The 17,367-nt window shown below is 36.2% G+C and overlaps 1 protein-coding gene across 1 annotated transcript in view; it reads right to left on the bottom strand.

Annotated features, from left to right (window-relative positions):
* LOC145786216 (E3 ubiquitin-protein ligase HECW2-like) overlaps nt 1-15,026 on the bottom strand; it is a 35,505-nt gene extending 20,479 nt beyond the window's left edge. The window contains exons 1-10 of the mRNA XM_082597861.1: nt 14,930-15,026; nt 11,805-11,968; nt 11,030-11,169; nt 10,274-10,356; nt 9,738-9,920; nt 8,654-8,770; nt 8,227-8,329; nt 7,327-8,062; nt 1,327-1,422; nt 661-864 (exon numbers count right to left, since the gene is read on the bottom strand). Of these exons, the coding sequence (XP_082453987.1) occupies nt 661-864; nt 1,327-1,422; nt 7,327-8,062; nt 8,227-8,329; nt 8,654-8,770; nt 9,738-9,920; nt 10,274-10,356; nt 11,030-11,169; nt 11,805-11,968; nt 14,930-15,002 (1,899 nt within the window). The 5' untranslated portion in view covers nt 15,003-15,026. The remainder of the gene's footprint in view (nt 1-660; nt 865-1,326; nt 1,423-7,326; nt 8,063-8,226; nt 8,330-8,653; nt 8,771-9,737; nt 9,921-10,273; nt 10,357-11,029; nt 11,170-11,804; nt 11,969-14,929) is intronic.
* Nucleotides 15,027-17,367: the final 2,341 nt, after the last annotated feature.

Below are 17,367 nucleotides of genomic sequence, written 5' to 3' on the forward strand. Positions count from 1 at the left end.
TCACCGAATCGGACTCACCGAATAGTAGCAGACCCGTTCTGCCACTATTTCCAATAATATACTGGTACAAAAATCAAGAAATACATGATCGTATATCATCCATCAAGTAAATTACAACAGTTCAACAAGACAAATACAAAGAAAAACGCAATTTAGTTTACAGTCCGTTGCAATAGGTTTACATTGTGAGAAAGTTAACAAAGCAAGCTTACGAAAGCAAAATGACACTTGGCAGTGGCACTTCTAACTCAATCAAACGACTTTCAAAACACGATATTTCTACCAGACAAACCGCGCTCTAATAAAAAAAAAGCCCAAAATGTAGATACTATATTCATGTTCAGCAAACGTTTCGAAAACCTAAATTGCATTCATCTTCAGTGTTTTTGAAACCGAACTCAGTGTATAAATTAACGTTTTCCATAATCGGGGGAAGTTCAGATAAAATCCCTTGTTGTGATGGTTTACGCATCAAGTATTCTGGCTAATTATAAGCGCACCTTCAAAATGTAAAATCAATGTGTACATGCAGTACGTGTCTCAAACCAAAACAATCTGATGAAAGCATCACAAAGAAAACACACTATGTTTATCGAATTCAAGTTTTACCATTGGTTTCACACTTTGTTTTGTCAAATGATCATCTCCAATGCTACATACCTGCGCAGATGACGTGTTTTGGAACATAGTTTTTCTTTCGACTGTGATTCTGAAGTTACATCCGGCGGACTTGAGAGCCTTCTCCACGGAGGAGTGGGATGTCTTTAAGATCGATAAGTTGTTGATGCAAAGAAGTCGATCGTGGACTTTTATCCCAGCAAGGTCAGCAGGTGACTGGGGCTCAACGCGAGTTATGTATATTCCCTAAAACATCAGAAACTCCATGTAAATACTTTCAATCGAAACCGCGTAAATATGGGTTTGATTGCTATATGGAAAGCGTGTTCGATGTAGTTACTTCAATAAGATTTACCCAAAATCTGTGAATGATTATAACATAAGGGAAGGTGGTAATTTGAGCTTAAATTGCTGGTTGTCATTCCTGCTCCACAACAGCAATGGTGTCATAGAAACTACACGCAGTGAACAAAACTTGATATTTTGATAACGTTTTGACAGCAAAAAACTGTTAGCTACATGTTCGCTTTACTTTGGATCATTGCTGCATCGGTCTCTCACCCAGCTAACAGCCAGCCCCTTTTCATTTTTGCAAATGTTAAATCAATGTAAAAATAGCTGATTTGCTTGTTGGTAGATATTTTGGCAAACAAAGTTTATCACAAATCAAATGTTGAAATGTAACATATTGAAATTTTATCAACATACCATCTTTCGTAAAATAAGGTGTTGAGATTCGCAACCGCCTAGCAGGTAAATCCCAATGTGACTATTTCGGTCGTTTCGGCGAACAATAATTTCCACCTGTGTAAATTATAACATTTCAATACTTCCGCTACAATACAATAGAACAATTCCAAAAAATTGGGAAATTTTGAAGTCAAAGCTTATTGAGGATGTTGAATAGTGCAGTTGGGAAGAAGTAATGAATAGCCTAAACAAGGAAATATTTGAACAAGAAAAAGCATTATACTCTGTCTCAAAACCCTGTCGAATTCTTTGAGCTTTAAAAAAGTCATATGACCTGTACGAACGGACTATAAGCCAACACAACTCACTTTAACATAAAATTTAGCTTTTGATTATTATTATAAGCTTCCACACGTACTGCATGCTCAAGCAATCCAAATGTACGAGTATATTTTTCAAGATGGATTTTCTTCTCAAACAGACCTCATTACTTAAATTTTTCCACCAAACACAAAAGCACTTAGCAAGCTATCACGAAGATTGTACGATCTGGTAATCACGCTTCCCCGGTCAGAAAAAAAGGAATAAAAAGTTACCAAAATGACAACTTAACTTGGCTGGATTAAAGACAAGTGATAATCAATTCTATGTGACTAGTACCGTCATTTCAAATCTTGACATCTTCAAGAGAGAACAACATCATAGGCTAAAGCTATGGCAATCGGTGCCAAACACAACATGAGGTGCTTTTAGTTCATTCAAAGCAGAGATTTCCCTGCTATGGGAGGGTTGTGTGGGCCTAAGGATTCCTAATAGTCTTCTAGAAATCCCGATGCGGTGTTTAAATCAGATTTTTTTACTGTGGTCAAATTGTACTTTATCTTGAAGAATTTTCAGAGAAATGCAAATTTACTCTATGCAGCAATAAAGATCCAAATTTTTAATTGCTTGAAAAAGCTACTCGTTACTAAAAAAAAAGTTTCAAAAATACGGTATCGGCTTGGTGTGTCTACATTTTTGACTTTAAGCAATCTTTTTCGAGGCATTAAAAAGCGCTTCTGTAACGGTCCCATGACTTTTGAGTTAAAAACCCTGCGGCTTTAATGTATTTAAGAGCTAACATGCGCATTGCGCAGGTCGGCAGAGCTGAAGGAAATAGAAAGGTGGCGGCAAGCTAAACCTTGCACGTTGCCTTTCTCCACACCAGAATATCTTACGGATTAGGTAGCAAAATTGCCAAAAATAGACTTCACCTTTTTTTCTTTATTTTGATATTTGCTGATGTGACAATATGGCAATTACTGGTTAATGCTGCAAGGTGACATTTCTATTCTAGGATGACATTGTTGTCATGCCAACAACGCAAGTAGCTACGTCCCGCAGAAGAAAAGAAACATGGTGAAGCCTTGTCAACGGAGGGAGCAAGTCTTTTAGGCGCTGACAGTTAGGCGCTGGTCTAATAGGCGCGCACACTGTGGCGTCTGGATATTTAGGTGCGGAGCACTGTGGCGCCCGGTCATTTAGGTGCTATTCCTAGTAAAGTATGTAGATTGTATCAGCATGGCAGCTTGCCAGAAAATTATATCATGGCTTCCGTGAGTGAAGCTGCTTAAACCGGCAATGCTTTTCACACAAAATGTTTCTCGATCAAAAAGACTGTAGGCTAAATTACGTAAACTTTTTGCTTAAAATTTTCCAAATTTTCTCCATAATTATTTTGCTGTACCTCCTAAAGCAGTGGTTCTTAACCGGGGGGGCGCGCCCCCCCAGGGGGGCGTGAAGCCTCTCTCAGGGGGGGCGCGAGCTCTACAACAATTTCAATTTTTTTTAATTACTTTAATGTCCTAGGACCTATGCTGTTTGTCATATTTTGTATTTTATTGTATTTATCTGCAAAGCATTGAATACTCTCAACCTTTAGCTTCAAGGGAAAAACATCAACATCATTAAGCATCATGACATCATTTGAACTTTTATAGCTAAACTTGACCTCTGGAAGAGTCGAATTGAACAAGGAAATCCAGCGAGCTTCAGTAACTTGGATTCTGCTCTCAAAGATGGTAACTTTAAGTCTGAGTTGAAGAAACAAATAGAAATCCATCTTAATGAATTGAAAGCGGAGTTCATCAAATACTTTCCAGATCTGGATGAGAAGCGTGAAACCTGGAAGTTCATCAGAAACCCGTTTCAATGCAAAGTAGTTGATATTTTCGAAGAAGGACAAGAGGAGTTTCTTGAGATGAAGTTCAACTTCACAGCTAAAGAAGACTTCAAAGAACTGGAACTTGAGACGTTCTGGGCCAATTACCTTCCTGTTTACCCTCTTATCGCAACTAGGGCTTTTCGAATTCTAACAATGTTTGGATCCACGTATCTTTGTGAAGCTGCATTTTCTGCTCTCGTTGCGATCAAGACCAAGTACAGAAACAGGTTGAGAGTTGAAGGAGACTTACGTTGTTCATTCTTTGGAGTTAAACCTCGCATCAAAAATCTAGTTACTAAGAAGCAGTGTCAAGTATCTTACTGATGTGTACAATAAACAGACAAAAATGCAATTTTTTTGGTATGATACTTATTTAAAGTCTAGGGGGGCGCGAGGCTCATGACCATTATTGAAGGGGGGCTTGATAGAAAAAAGGTTAAGAACCACTGTCCTAAAGCATTGCGCGCAGAAATGAAGTAAAATTTTTCTCATGTGCAGAATTGTTTTGGCATTCGATTAAACTACATATATTTTCAAATTATTTTATCATGCTTGGGTAGTAAAGATTATAATGAAGTACACTTTTCTGCCAATTTTTAATTTTTTTAGAAATTAGAAAAAACACCGTATGGAAAGTTGCTAGTCGTACATTGAATGTTTTAAATTTTATTGCAAAGCTTTGCATCTTCGGATAGCTGAAGATGTATGCTTTCATTTGATGTCAAGATTGTGCGTCTACGTCGATCACATGAGATGTTTTTACGGCGTAAATACAACAGATTTGTGTGAAAAATGTCTGGTTATTTAGATTAAACGTCTTGACCTCGGTGGTTGCGAAAGAGTTAAGTCAAATAATAACTACACTAAACATCAGTAAAAAAATCATACCTTAGTCTATATTGAAGCGGGTGGTTAAAATTTTAGTGTGTAGTGCCTGACTTTGCAAGTAGCCTAGGCTACAGCAAAGAAGCCACAGCAAGCTCTTTTGTTTGAGAAGGTTGGCTACACGAGGTGGAAGGATGAAGATTTTTATTAAACAATTAATAAATACGAAAAATGCGCAATCAAACACTGCAACGTATACATGAAGCCATCAGCAGTAATTTTTTCACGATTACGTGAACTTGAAATAGTCGAAGCTGCCATATCAATCTTTGCTTTATGATGTGGCAAACTTACCAAACTTTTCGGTGCAAATGAAGTGCTCAGATCCAACATCGGCTTATATGCAGGGCAATTAGACCAGCAGACCACCTGATCTCCACAGGACACGTACTTCTGGAGTAGAAGTTGCCGGTTTAAAGGCGCAGCTTTGTGCAATCTGTTACCTTTAATAATTACTTCTACTTGAGACGGATAGATCGTGTGGAGTTGAGGTGCGTGAAAACGCTCTACTACTCTTGATATTAGCACATTTCTACAGGACATTTGCAATGCATCCTGAACACAAGTTGCAGCCAGATGGAACTTTACTTAATCTGTTATCTTTCGCAATTACTTTTGTTCGGGATGGATTGGCCATGTGACGAGAACGCGTAAGACGCTCTACTACTGTTCACATGAATACATTTCTACAGAGCATATAGGCTACACCTTGGCTACAAGTTGCAAGCATAATGGTGGGACTTCGCTCGTTATTAAACCTAGTCGGGGTTTTGACGGAAAACTAAGTTACTCTTCACTTAAGCCTACCGCCCGGTTGAATACAGGCTACGGTACATTTTTTTCTGATGTTTAGTTATTATTTGACCTAACTAAAAGTGAACTCATACATGTTCGGAAACTTGAATAATTTATTGATAAAGCTTTCGCCGACGCAAACCTGGACTAACAAGAAATAAATGCTGAACACGCGCATTAAAAAAACAACATATTTTTCTGTTCAAGATAACATTTAATGTGAAAATCATTGCCGGTTTAAGCAGCTTCACTCACGGAAGCCATAACATATTTTTCTGTTCAATATAACATTTTGTGTGAAAATCATTGCCGGTTTAAGCAGCTTCACTCACTGAAGCCATGACATATTTTTCTCTTCAATATAACAATTTGTGTGAAAATCATTCCCGGTTTAAGCAGCTTCACCCATATATTTTTTCTGTTGAATATAACATTTTGTGTGAAAAAGCATTGGCGGTTTAAGCAACTTCACTCACTGAAGCCATGACCAACAACGCACACGCATTAACAAAACAATATATTTTCCTGTTCAATATAATATTTTGTGTGAAAAGCATTGCCCTACGCCCCTACCTGCCAAGCTGATACAATCTACAGACTTTACTAGGAATAGCACCTAAATGAACGGGCGCCACAGTGCTCCGCACCTAAATATCCAGACGCCACAGTGTGCGCGCCTATTAGACCAGCGCCTACCTGTCAGCGCCTAAAAGACGTGGACCCTCAACGGATAACAGCAAACCGAAGCTACAGAAAAACACGCAACGGCAAACTACCTCGAAACCACAGAGATTTGAAAACAACAGACTGACCACAATGCCTAGATTATAAACATGACGAGTTTACCGGACGAATAAATAAGAAATCTTTCATTGAACTGCGTTATTTTCTGATTAGCAAACGTGAATCGAGTTGGCATTTAAACAAATGCAGTTATATATGGCCCCAGGGGAAACTCGTGGCGGCTAAGGCAAAATCACGGTTGCAAAAAGAACATACATACTGTTTCAAAGGAAATCTACATCTTTCTGGCACAGACTACTACAGACGATATTGCTCACATAGAAAAACAAACTAATTGATCAGCACTTTATGAAACGCAAATAATTAACTCGTTGGTATGATTTAGCGAAGCACATAAGCGAAACGCTGAGTCAAATAACAAGCCCATTTCAAACTTAAACAAACAAAACAGTGTAAAGGCACAAACAACTACTGGGAAAAACGAAAAGTCATATCAACCACTTCGTTTCCCAAGCTCAAAGAAAAATCCTTTGCTACGACAAAGCGAACAAACAATGTTATAGCCCAACTTGACACGTTGTTTTTATTTAGTGATCTAATTTTTTCCTAAAACGCGAGACTTTTTCTAGCAATTGGACTCGACAAGGATTGCATGCAAGACGGAACAAAAACTATATTGCAAGAGTGCAAGACGGAACAAAAACTATATTGCAAGAGTACATGGCTGAATTTCAAGTTCTACTTTGAAGAGTATGCACTGCTGTTTAGACACCAGATTGCCAGAAGAACTACGTGACATGGCTGCATGATTCAATACCGCTTTGCACAAGCTGCAATGTATCCAACAGCCATAATAGGTCGTATCTCTAGTTTAAATTACAACTGAACATGATTAATGTTTATTGCATCATTTTGTTAGAGGCTAATTTTTTAAACTATGAGCAAACAAAACAACGAGCAACACGGCATTTACCATAAGAAAACAAAACTTGCAAACGTTTTCGGCCATCCATCTATCCCTTGTCAAGCCGTTTAAAAAACTGATGAACATTGCTCAAAAAAGGCTAAATAATACAAACTATGAGCAGAAAAATGGTTCAAACATTTCAGATGAATGCTTTATACTATAGCCGAAAATGTTTATAATTTTCGTTTTCTTTTATATCATACCAAATGCCGTGTTGTTATGTGTGTTTGTTTGCTTATGATTTTATTTTAATAGTGCAACAAAACAAAAAAATGTGAAAGTCTCTGGTATGGAAATTTATTTTTCGCAAGTCTATGAGTATAATAAAACGAAAGTTTACCATCAAGCCGTAATAAAATATGAGGAGCTATAGTAAGAAAACTAAGGAAAAGGATGCACGTTTAAAAGCCGGAAAAAATCTCACCTCAACTAAGCGTTCCGTTTGATTGGGTGCTCCACTATTTAATCGGATTTTTTCAGTTGAAGCAACAAACTCTAACAGGTTGAGCAGAGTTTCTTTGTCGGTCTTGGTCTTAATGGCAGTTTGGGCTGTGGAGGAATGGTTTTCATGAGCAATTGGACATGCAGAAAAACAAGTCGTTTGAGCCTCTGTGCTGTGTGATTGTTCGCTCGTATGATCCACACTAGAGCTGGCAGCACTACTAGCAGTGTGAGCCGTTGAAAGCAAATGGGACTCTTGTTCATCGCTTATCTCAGGTTGGGCACCAGCTTGCATGTTAGCATTCGTTTGTAGTGAGTTGTTTTCGTTAGTATGCGAAAAATCTGTCCCCTTGCACTCCAGAGGCTCAGCTATGGTGTGAGCTTCTTTTTTTAAAGTCGCTTGGGCATCAACAGCATTGGAATGATTGCTTTCTGAACTAATAGCAACGTCTGGTAAGCTTTGAGTTGTGCTGTCGTTCGTCGATCTTGAATCATTGTTGGAAATAGAGTCGGTCAATGGCGTATCCGAGAATGCACCATTCTGCATCTCAGCTGTTGGAGAGTGGTCGCCGGTAGCGTCAGGTTTGTGGCTCGACATAGATACCACTGCCTCTGACTCGGCTTCTGCGCTGTCCCCGTTTATATCTTCATCAGTTGTAACGCCATTGCCATTACCAGCAGGATCATCACTACCCGATAATGGCGTCGTTGGCAATTCACTAAAGAAAATGCAAAAATAATTGCTCAAACAGGTTTAAATGATATTATCAATGTGTAAAATCTTAAAAAAATAAAAACTTATCAACCATAGCAAGCATGTGTCAAAAACCTGTTGTTATAACTGACAATACAATTTATCAAAAAACGGATGTCATCAACCAACCTTTCAATTCTCGCAGCTTCTCCATTGGCAAGCTCTGGTTGGACTTCCAGGGGTTCACCGAGTGGGGTGTTGACGGAGATTGTTTCAGCTTCGGCAGATTCATCTTAACAAAGTTGTATTGGATAAACGGTTTATTGTTGTAAGCATAAACTTTAAATAATTAAGCTCATATATTATTAACAAGATTTTATTTATAGCTCAGACACTTAGACAGGTGCATTGATCTTAAATGCTGCAAAGAGCACGCAATCCATTCTCAGATGAAACTGGTGTTTAAAAAAATGAAATGCAGAAATAAGATACGGAACTTGATCGAGTTAATAATACAAAATCAACACAATTGAACCAAACATAGGCAAAGGGATGTACAATTGGTAGTGAAGAGAACAGCTTGAAAGAAATGGGCACCAAATACCCAGGGAAATACCCTTTCTCTTGGGATAGTAGCCTCTGAACAAGGGAAACAAATAAGATGGAACGTCTTCAACAAAGTCGTAAAAATAGCAGTTTGGTGCAGTGGCTCTGACGGAATTGGCATTGTAAACTGATCAAAGAAAAATGGGAAAAATGAGCCATGAAATTGGCATATTTCATCAAAAAGGAATGGATTGGCTGCCATGCGTGACTCAGACAACTTATATATCTGATACTAATATCAAAATCATCAGTAAACTATGTTCAAAAGTAAAACATAACACAAAAATTGTAGATTTGGGAATGTAGTTTTGTAATAGCATAGTCTTCTAAACTATGAAGGTTTAATGTTACTAAGTTAAGCATTAGTTAACCAAAGTGAAGCATTCCAAATTGGAATGTTGTTAAATGTGTTATTGTTGTAACTCACAGCTTGTAAGTTTTGATCAGTCATGGTCAAAATTTTAAAAACTGCAGGTACTAGTTTACGTATTCTCACCTCCTGGCAGTCAAACGTATTTCTATTCTGAGTAACTTAGGCAATTGCAAAACACTGTAATAGCTTTACAAGCTACACGAGCTTATGGCCTTTCGTGTAATGCAGACAGCTTTTAGGTTGTAAGTTATGACCTGAAAGAAGCTAGGCCTATGATTTAAGGAACACTGGTACAAAATCATTAGCACAAAAGCTTATAATTTAAAACTACCAAGTTGTTGCGATTATTGTATGTGACACAGGCCAAGTAAAGATGTAGACATTTTTGAAAAAACCGGAATGGCTCGTTTCGGTGAGCCCGATCCTTTAACGGGGGATTTTTTCAATTTTTTTTTAAATTATCGGGTACCGTAGCCTAATTATCATTGCCGTTTTAGGGTTAGGGGTTAGGAACTCACCGAATCAGACTCACCGAATAGTAGCAGACCCTGAAAAAACAACTAGCCTACTTCTCAAAAATTTGTGAAACATTTGGTCTGTTCTTGTTCCTGGGTAATGTCTATTTACAGCCCAACTAGAAAGCTATCATAAGCCTATCTTTCTTGCAACAATTTCCCCATAAAAGTTTTCAAAATAATTGGTAATTAAAGCAAATGCAAACCTTCAGTATTTATACAAGCTTCAAGTGCATTGAGCATGTTCTCATGTTGCAAGGCATCATCAAAGCTTGGATTTGTAGCACCAACTGTACTTGATTCACTGGACGAAACGCTTTCTCTGTGTAGGCCGCTATAGCCATTGGATATTCCACCATATGGATAAGAACCAAATAAAGAAGATCGTCCTACACACAACGCACATTGAAAAGACAAGTGGCACGTAGTTGTACATCATGGTTAAAATTGCATATAGAGGTTAATTTTGTGAAAAAATACTTTAAGTTCATTAAAAAGAGTGATGTTATTATTTTTGTCTTGACAGTAAAATAAACAAATATGACAAAAAACAAATTATGTGTTAAAATTTACATCCACAGAATGCTGTAATCATGATTGATCTAAAAATACAGCACAAAAACAAAATCAGTTACATTTTCACATTGAAGAAAAGTCTGAATAACTAGTTAAGAATCAGGTGAATCAGTCACAGTGACAATGATCAACAATACAAAGAGCTAGCAGAGTACAACAAACTTACCATCACCAACAAAAAAGGAAAGACTTCCAGAAGTTTGATCAAGAGGAGTTCGTTTGGTCAATGCTCCTGTGTACCTTTGCTCACTGTATCAGAGGAAAACAATTTACAGGTGCTGTACATAGAATACAAATCGACCTATTCTTACTTGAGTAGGTTCAACCATCTTTAGATATAGAGCATGATCAATGCAATGACCCTTTTGTAAAACTGTGCATGTCTGCTGTAGTGTAGGTAGTTAAACATGATCAAACTGACTTAAATCAATATTAATTTTTGTATTGCAAGATACGTATGTCAGGTGATTGTAGGAAGCATTAGGTTTGCCACCTCAATCTTTGTACAATTTCCCTTTTAATTCCAAATCTAAAAGTGAATTAAAACAGCCAGTTTGAAAAAGCATCTGAAGAGCCTTCTAAGATTGAAGAAAAATATTCCACAATTAGTATGTTACTCATATGTGAGATGCTTCTATGACGAAATTGCTAATGCTGTTTCACCACTCAATAACCATATTGTCTTTACTTTCATAATCTGTTTGTCGGATAAAAAAACTCAACACTGGCTGCTCTCCAGTATCTCTCAATGTAGTCAGTAAAACACCATCAACATGAGGTGGCAAAACTAAATCATCAACTTCAAAAACTCATATTGATGAAGACAATAAACATTTTTATAGAACTCACAAGATAAGAAACTGTTAAAAATAAATTAGTTTTATTTGATTGCTGCTATGTAAAGAGAAGTTTGCAAAGTTACCAGCAGTTTAAGCGTTCCAAAATGTCAACAACAGGCACATCTAATTTTCCAAGAAATCGGCGTAAAACTGGTCGAGATCGATCAAATCGATCTTTCACCTCTAGTTCAATTATATCCGAACGTAAAACTTGAATATAAAACTGAAAAAAAAATTAACATTATAGTGCTATGCCAATTGCTTTGTCTTGTGTCTATAAATGATAAGATTTAAATTCAATAGCCTACATAAAAATGCACTTCATAAATGATATTTCTACATTTCAAATCGAGTTTCATAATATGTTACAGAACAATCACATTTCTTTGTAAACAACAATCTGCTGTCAATAACTACTGGTACGTACCATGGTATGTTCAAAGCAAAACACACTTTCTTTGCATGAGTACACTTAAACCAAAAATTAAAGTATATATTATATGTTTTATAGATGGTGACAAATGAAAAATAAGATAGGCTGAAGAGTGAAGTAATGCATAAAACAACAGCAATATATATAAGTCTTATATCATACAGTATATTAATAACTTTAATTAATATATAGTTTCGGGAGAGAGTTTGCTTTCTTGTACCAAAGACAGGCAAGACACAATAATACCACAGGGTTGAGCATTACAACAATATGATATATTTTACATATTTACAAATAATTTTAACAATCGAACGTTTTCGGCTTAACCTAAGCCCTCATCAGGAATCTGAAAATATTTAAAAAATGCAATAAATTTCAACTTCTTGAAGTAATATAAATATATATAAAGAAAAATCTGGCATTACTTGTTCTTTCCATGTTGGATTCGTTGTTCCTTCCACTTGCTTTGTAACATGCCTCTGCTTATGGTGGGCAAGCTTTTTGCAATTAGCACCAGGTAGTACACGTAGTTTGACATATGGATCAGGATTTGAAAACACGCCTCTTTTTAGATTAAATCCACACAAACCTATTAAGATATTTATTAATCAACTTTTTTTCTTGGGTACCTATATCATTGCTGTAGTGATGAAACAATAAAACTGCCAAACCTATTTATTATGTTTTAAAGAATTAGAACTACTGGTACCTTGTATACTCGAGTATGAGTCGAGAGTTTTGCAAGTGATTTTCACCTCAAAAAGCAGGGGTCGACCTACACACGAGACAACGTTTTGTCTCCATTACGGCTCCTTTGCAGGACTTCTTAGCACTCGCTTTTGGTTGGCGTCAGCAATTGCCGAAATGATCAAACAAAATAATGAATTGCTTGAGCAAAAAAAGTGCCGTGCAAATATCTAACAGTCTGTTAATTACCAAAATCAGTCAGCAAAGCAACCATATTTTGCATTAACTCAATGTCTGTCGACATTACAACAGCGTGTCCAGTGGCACAACATGAAAAGTATAATTTTTCATATGAGTGTTCCTACTGTTCCTATTATTAAAACAGTTGAAAGAGTGCTGCTGTAAAAGAACAAAGCCATTGATTTCAAACAAAACTAAGCCAGTAAAATGTGCGACAAGACTGCCATGACATTTTTTGTCACGACAACAAGATATAAAACATAGTAACTTTAGCGGGTTTAGCATACTTTATTTCACACAAAATATAACATAATTAAAATAAAATAAACTCAAACGTTTTCGACACGTACGTGTGTCCTCATCAGGAATTAAATCTGCAATACATAAAATGAAAAATTGTAAGATAAATTTGACTATGCACTGTAACTGTAACGACACTCTGGACTGAAAGCACAAACTGAACAAATGATACGAGAATGATTGCGAGTAAATTATGTGGTGGGAAACAGATCACGTGAGGTGTAGACTACAGGCATTGGACAAAACAATTAGAACACACACAAAAGGAACGATGAGCCACAAGCAAATAACTGCCGGTTGAGAGATGGATTGTTACGTTTGATTCTTAAGGCTTCCATGATCTTAGTCTGAAAATCAGATCTGCCTCAAGAGATGATTTTAAATTGGTCGATCGAGACATTGTCAGTGCACGTTTCACAAGAGGCGATGTGCTCTTTAATTGCACTTTTAGTTGTTAGGTTTGGGTTTAAGTGCTCCCCGGCCCTTGTCAACAAATGTCTGGTTGACATACCAATGTATGTCTGGTTTGCGTCACGCAAACAACTAAATTTATACACAACATTTGAAGAAAGAGCAAAGGGGGTAGGCGACTTCAATTGAAAATATTGGTGCACTTTAAATGTTTTATACACAGGATGAATGTCACATGAAATTTTCTTTTTAGTTTAGCTAGGTTTTTCGCAAAAATTGTTGAATCTTTTCCTAGATAGAGTATATTAATGAAATAACTAAAATCTACTTCTTCAGGCGTGTCTTTTGGTTCATCAGCCATGAAGGTGTTTAAGACTTTATTGAAAAAGTGAGAAGGATATCCATTTAAATAAAACATGTTTTTTAATTTCTTGATTTCTTTCTGAAACAACTGATCATCAGAACACACCAAATGAGCACGAGATAACAGACACAAGATTAAACCAGATTTCCATTTCCTAGGGCATAGAGCGTTATAATTTAAAAGCAAGCCAGTGTTGGTACGTTTTCGCCAAATCCAGGTGTCAAATGAATTGTGTTTAATTTCAATTTCAACATCTAAAAAAGCGATGGTATCATTGGATTTTTCAAGTGTAAATTCGATATTTTTATGTTGCGAATTCAAAAGGTTCAAAAATTTTGAGCACGATTCATCATCATCAAAAATGGCGAAAATATTATCAACATAACGTAAATACAGTTTGGGATAAAAATCCCGATAAAATTCAAATATTTTGGTTTCGATGTGTGCCAAGAAAAAGTTTGCCATTGTTGGGCCCAATGGGGAACCCATGGTGACGCCATCTATCTGTTGAAACAAACTATTGTTGTACTGTTGTATCATTTGTTCAGTTTGTGCTTTCAGTCCAGAGTGTCATTACAGTTACAGTGCATAGTCAAATTTATCTTACGATTTTTCATTTTATGTACGGTATTGCAGATTTAATTCCTGATGAGGACACACGTACGTGTCGAAAACGTTTGAGTTTATTTTATTTAATTATGTTATATTTTGTGTGAAATAAAGTAGGCTATGCTAAACCCGCTAAAGTTACTGTTTTATTTCTCTATGGTTCAACAAAGCAAACTCTCTACCAAAGCTTTAACAAGATATGTAAAGCACTTTGCCGTTATCAACATTTATTTACAGTAGGTTGCTCAATTTTTGTGTCTAAAACATCACATATAATATATATAATAATTCAAAATTGGTTAAGTAGGTTACTACTGTACTATTAAACGTTGCTGTTTACAAGTTACTTGTGCATCTGATGACAAAACAACCCGTTCTGTTGAATCATAATTGATCTCACAGCGGAAGACTTCGTTTTAAATTGTGCGTATTATTTATACATATGGTTTACTTTTTATTGCAATAAATAACCTAGTAGTTGGCGACTATTTACCGGTAGCCAACTGTGATATTTCTGTTTTGTGCTTGTGGTTTATCGGCTGTTAGTAACACTGTGTTGGTTGGGGCAGCTTAAGTTGCTCTACTTTGAAATTTCCTCACTGCATGCCATTGTCAATTTAATTAAATGAACTACAGAATAACAGTGCAAAAAAATAAGCTAGTCAACTTTTACATGGGAATACAAATGTCACCAATTTTCAGCAAAAAATAGAGGTTGACCTTTACATGAGGTGAGCCTATACTCGAGTATTTACTATACGATATTATAAAAGAAACTGAAAGATATGTGCACTGCTTTATATCAATGTTACTAATTACAATAACTCGCCTAACGCTATTTTCCAATTAATTGTAACTGTATAAATAATGCTACTGCTTCGATATTAACTAGCAGCCATTAACATTTCACAGCGTTATAATGTAGTTATATTACCGTACCTGTAATGGCAAAAGACAAGTAGCTATCCCTGTAAGAATTGTTTTCTTCTTGTGTTGAAGGCATGACTAACATATCAACAAATTTTCCACCATCAATTCAAAATATATTATTACAAATATATATCATGATTGGTGTTCACCTAAGTCTGGTGTATGCAAGATATGCAATTTTAAACAGGTTTTATAGGCAGTTCCCATTTAGAAGAAAAAAAAGAGGTGCTTCTGTAGAAAGCAACATATTTCATGGCTTGCAAAGAAGATAAATAAAGTTTTACAACAAGTGAACCAAACCAGATCATTTTAAAAATTGAAGTGGCTATTTTTCCACACTTAATGCCATGGTTACAATCAGGTGTTGCCAAAGTTAGGATAAATTAGGAAAGGTTAATGTAAGGGTCAGAGTTAGGAATAAGATTAGGGTTTTGATCTTTCCCCAGGACTAAAAAAAAATTCAAAATACAAATTTTTAGGAAGTGGCTACATTTACGGCGCCGTAAATGCAGCCGTTCCATGCCTTTTTTTTTAATCTTTACGTCGCTTTTACTGCGCATGCGCGATTGCGCACTGGTGCGTATTTTTTCTTCTTTCTCAAAAGAACAAATGAAAAAAGTACATATATAACTTCTAAATTCAACCGCTTTTGCCAAGTGAATCTGTTGCGCGTGTGATCTTTGTCTGGCTCGTACTTCCAAGGATATGAGTTCGATACCACCAAGAGGTGTTTCTTTTTTTAAACTAAATTCAAACCCGAAGTGACTCAATTGTTGAGCTACGCATTTTTGTGGCCGTTCAGTTTAGTTTGTTTTTAGTTCTGACCATCACAACAAAAAAACAATGTATGACAAACATAGCAGAGTAAGGTAGAAGCGACAAAATGCGGACGTTATAGGCTAGCGTGCATGATACCAAAGCAAGACAATCAGTTCAAAATATGGCACGGTCGCAACACCTTTAATAAAAATTTTATAAATTGAGAACAAAGAGAAAAAAAAAGGCTAGTGAGTTTTTTTCTTTAACAATTAATATGAGTAAAAAAAAAATCTAAATTCATAAAATTGTTAGGTGCTACGACCGTGCCATATTTTAAACTGATTGTCCAGCTTTGCTATCATGCACACTTTAACGTCCGCGTTTTGTCGCTTCTACCTTTTTCTAGACCTCTGCTATGTTTGTCGTATATATATAGGCTACTGTTTTTTCGTTGTGATGGTCAGAACTAAAAACAAACTGAACGGCCACAAAAATGCGTAGCCTAACGATTGAGTCACTTCGGGTTCGAATTTAGTTTAAAAAAAGAATCACCTCTTGGTGGTATCGAACTCATATCCTTGGGAGTACGAGCCAGACAAAAATCGCACGCGCCACAGATTCACTTGGCAAAAGCGGTTGAATTTAGAAGTTATATATGCACTTTTTTTCATTTGTTATTTCGAGAAAGAAGAAAAAACACGCACCAGCGCGCATGCGCAGTAAAAGCGACGTAAAGCTTAAAAAAAAGGCATGGAACGGCTGTATTTACGGCGCCGTAAATGTAGCCACTTCCAAATATTTATTTTCAACAGCTTTAAACTTTTCTCAAATTAGGGCACAATTCCTTATCTGGCAACACTATTGAGGCTATTATTATTACACTATATGAGAAGCTATAGCTCTGCAAGAAGCTTTCCCAATCCGAGAATAAAGATTCAATCAATCAATCAATAGTGTAAAACTGTAAATATAGCCACAGCCTGAAGAAGCCTAGCTAATGTTAATGTTGACAAACATCTGTCTTAACAATGTAAGAAAAACATCATTAATGTTTCGAATATAATTTAAAATTACATTTTTATCTTGTTAAATCGTTCAGCCCTGTTGGTGATAAGGGACTTGGTTGCAGTCATATGCGGTTAATTCAACTCTCAATGCGGTCAGTTATTTATTTATTTGCATGTTTTATTGTTTATACTTTGTACGTATTGCATTATTGGGTCTCCTACAGTCCTACACCCTTCTACCGTTTTTTTTTTCAGCAACAAGATATGATCAGCCTATATTTCGTCCTCAACTCTTTTAAAATTGGAATATTTTTCCAAAGCTAATTTTGTTGGCTAAGTTCCAAGGCGATCTCCATAACAGTTTCCTTTCTTAACCTGACGATGTTTTTCCGGCAAAAAATGGTTTTAATATCCGGCGGAAATTAAAATTAGAATATTTCTGCAAAAAAAACGGAAAAAAAATTAGAAACACCGACCAACAACATAGCAGATGGCGGTAGTTGATAAATACCGCCACTTATCTCGATAGCATTTAGCAATTTGATAAAAATTGAACAATGACAGATTTTTTAGCAATTTTGCAAGCTTTACTGTAATAAAGCTCAAAAATTACTAGCAAACTGGCTAAAAACGCTACACTTATCTTTTTTTTTAAATTATGCAGCCACAAAAATGTGTGAA

The sequence above is a fragment of the Aplidium turbinatum genome, chromosome 17, assembly GCF_918807975.1.
Source record: "Aplidium turbinatum chromosome 17, kaAplTurb1.1, whole genome shotgun sequence".
NCBI classification, from domain to species: Eukaryota; Metazoa; Chordata; class Ascidiacea; order Aplousobranchia; family Polyclinidae; genus Aplidium; species Aplidium turbinatum.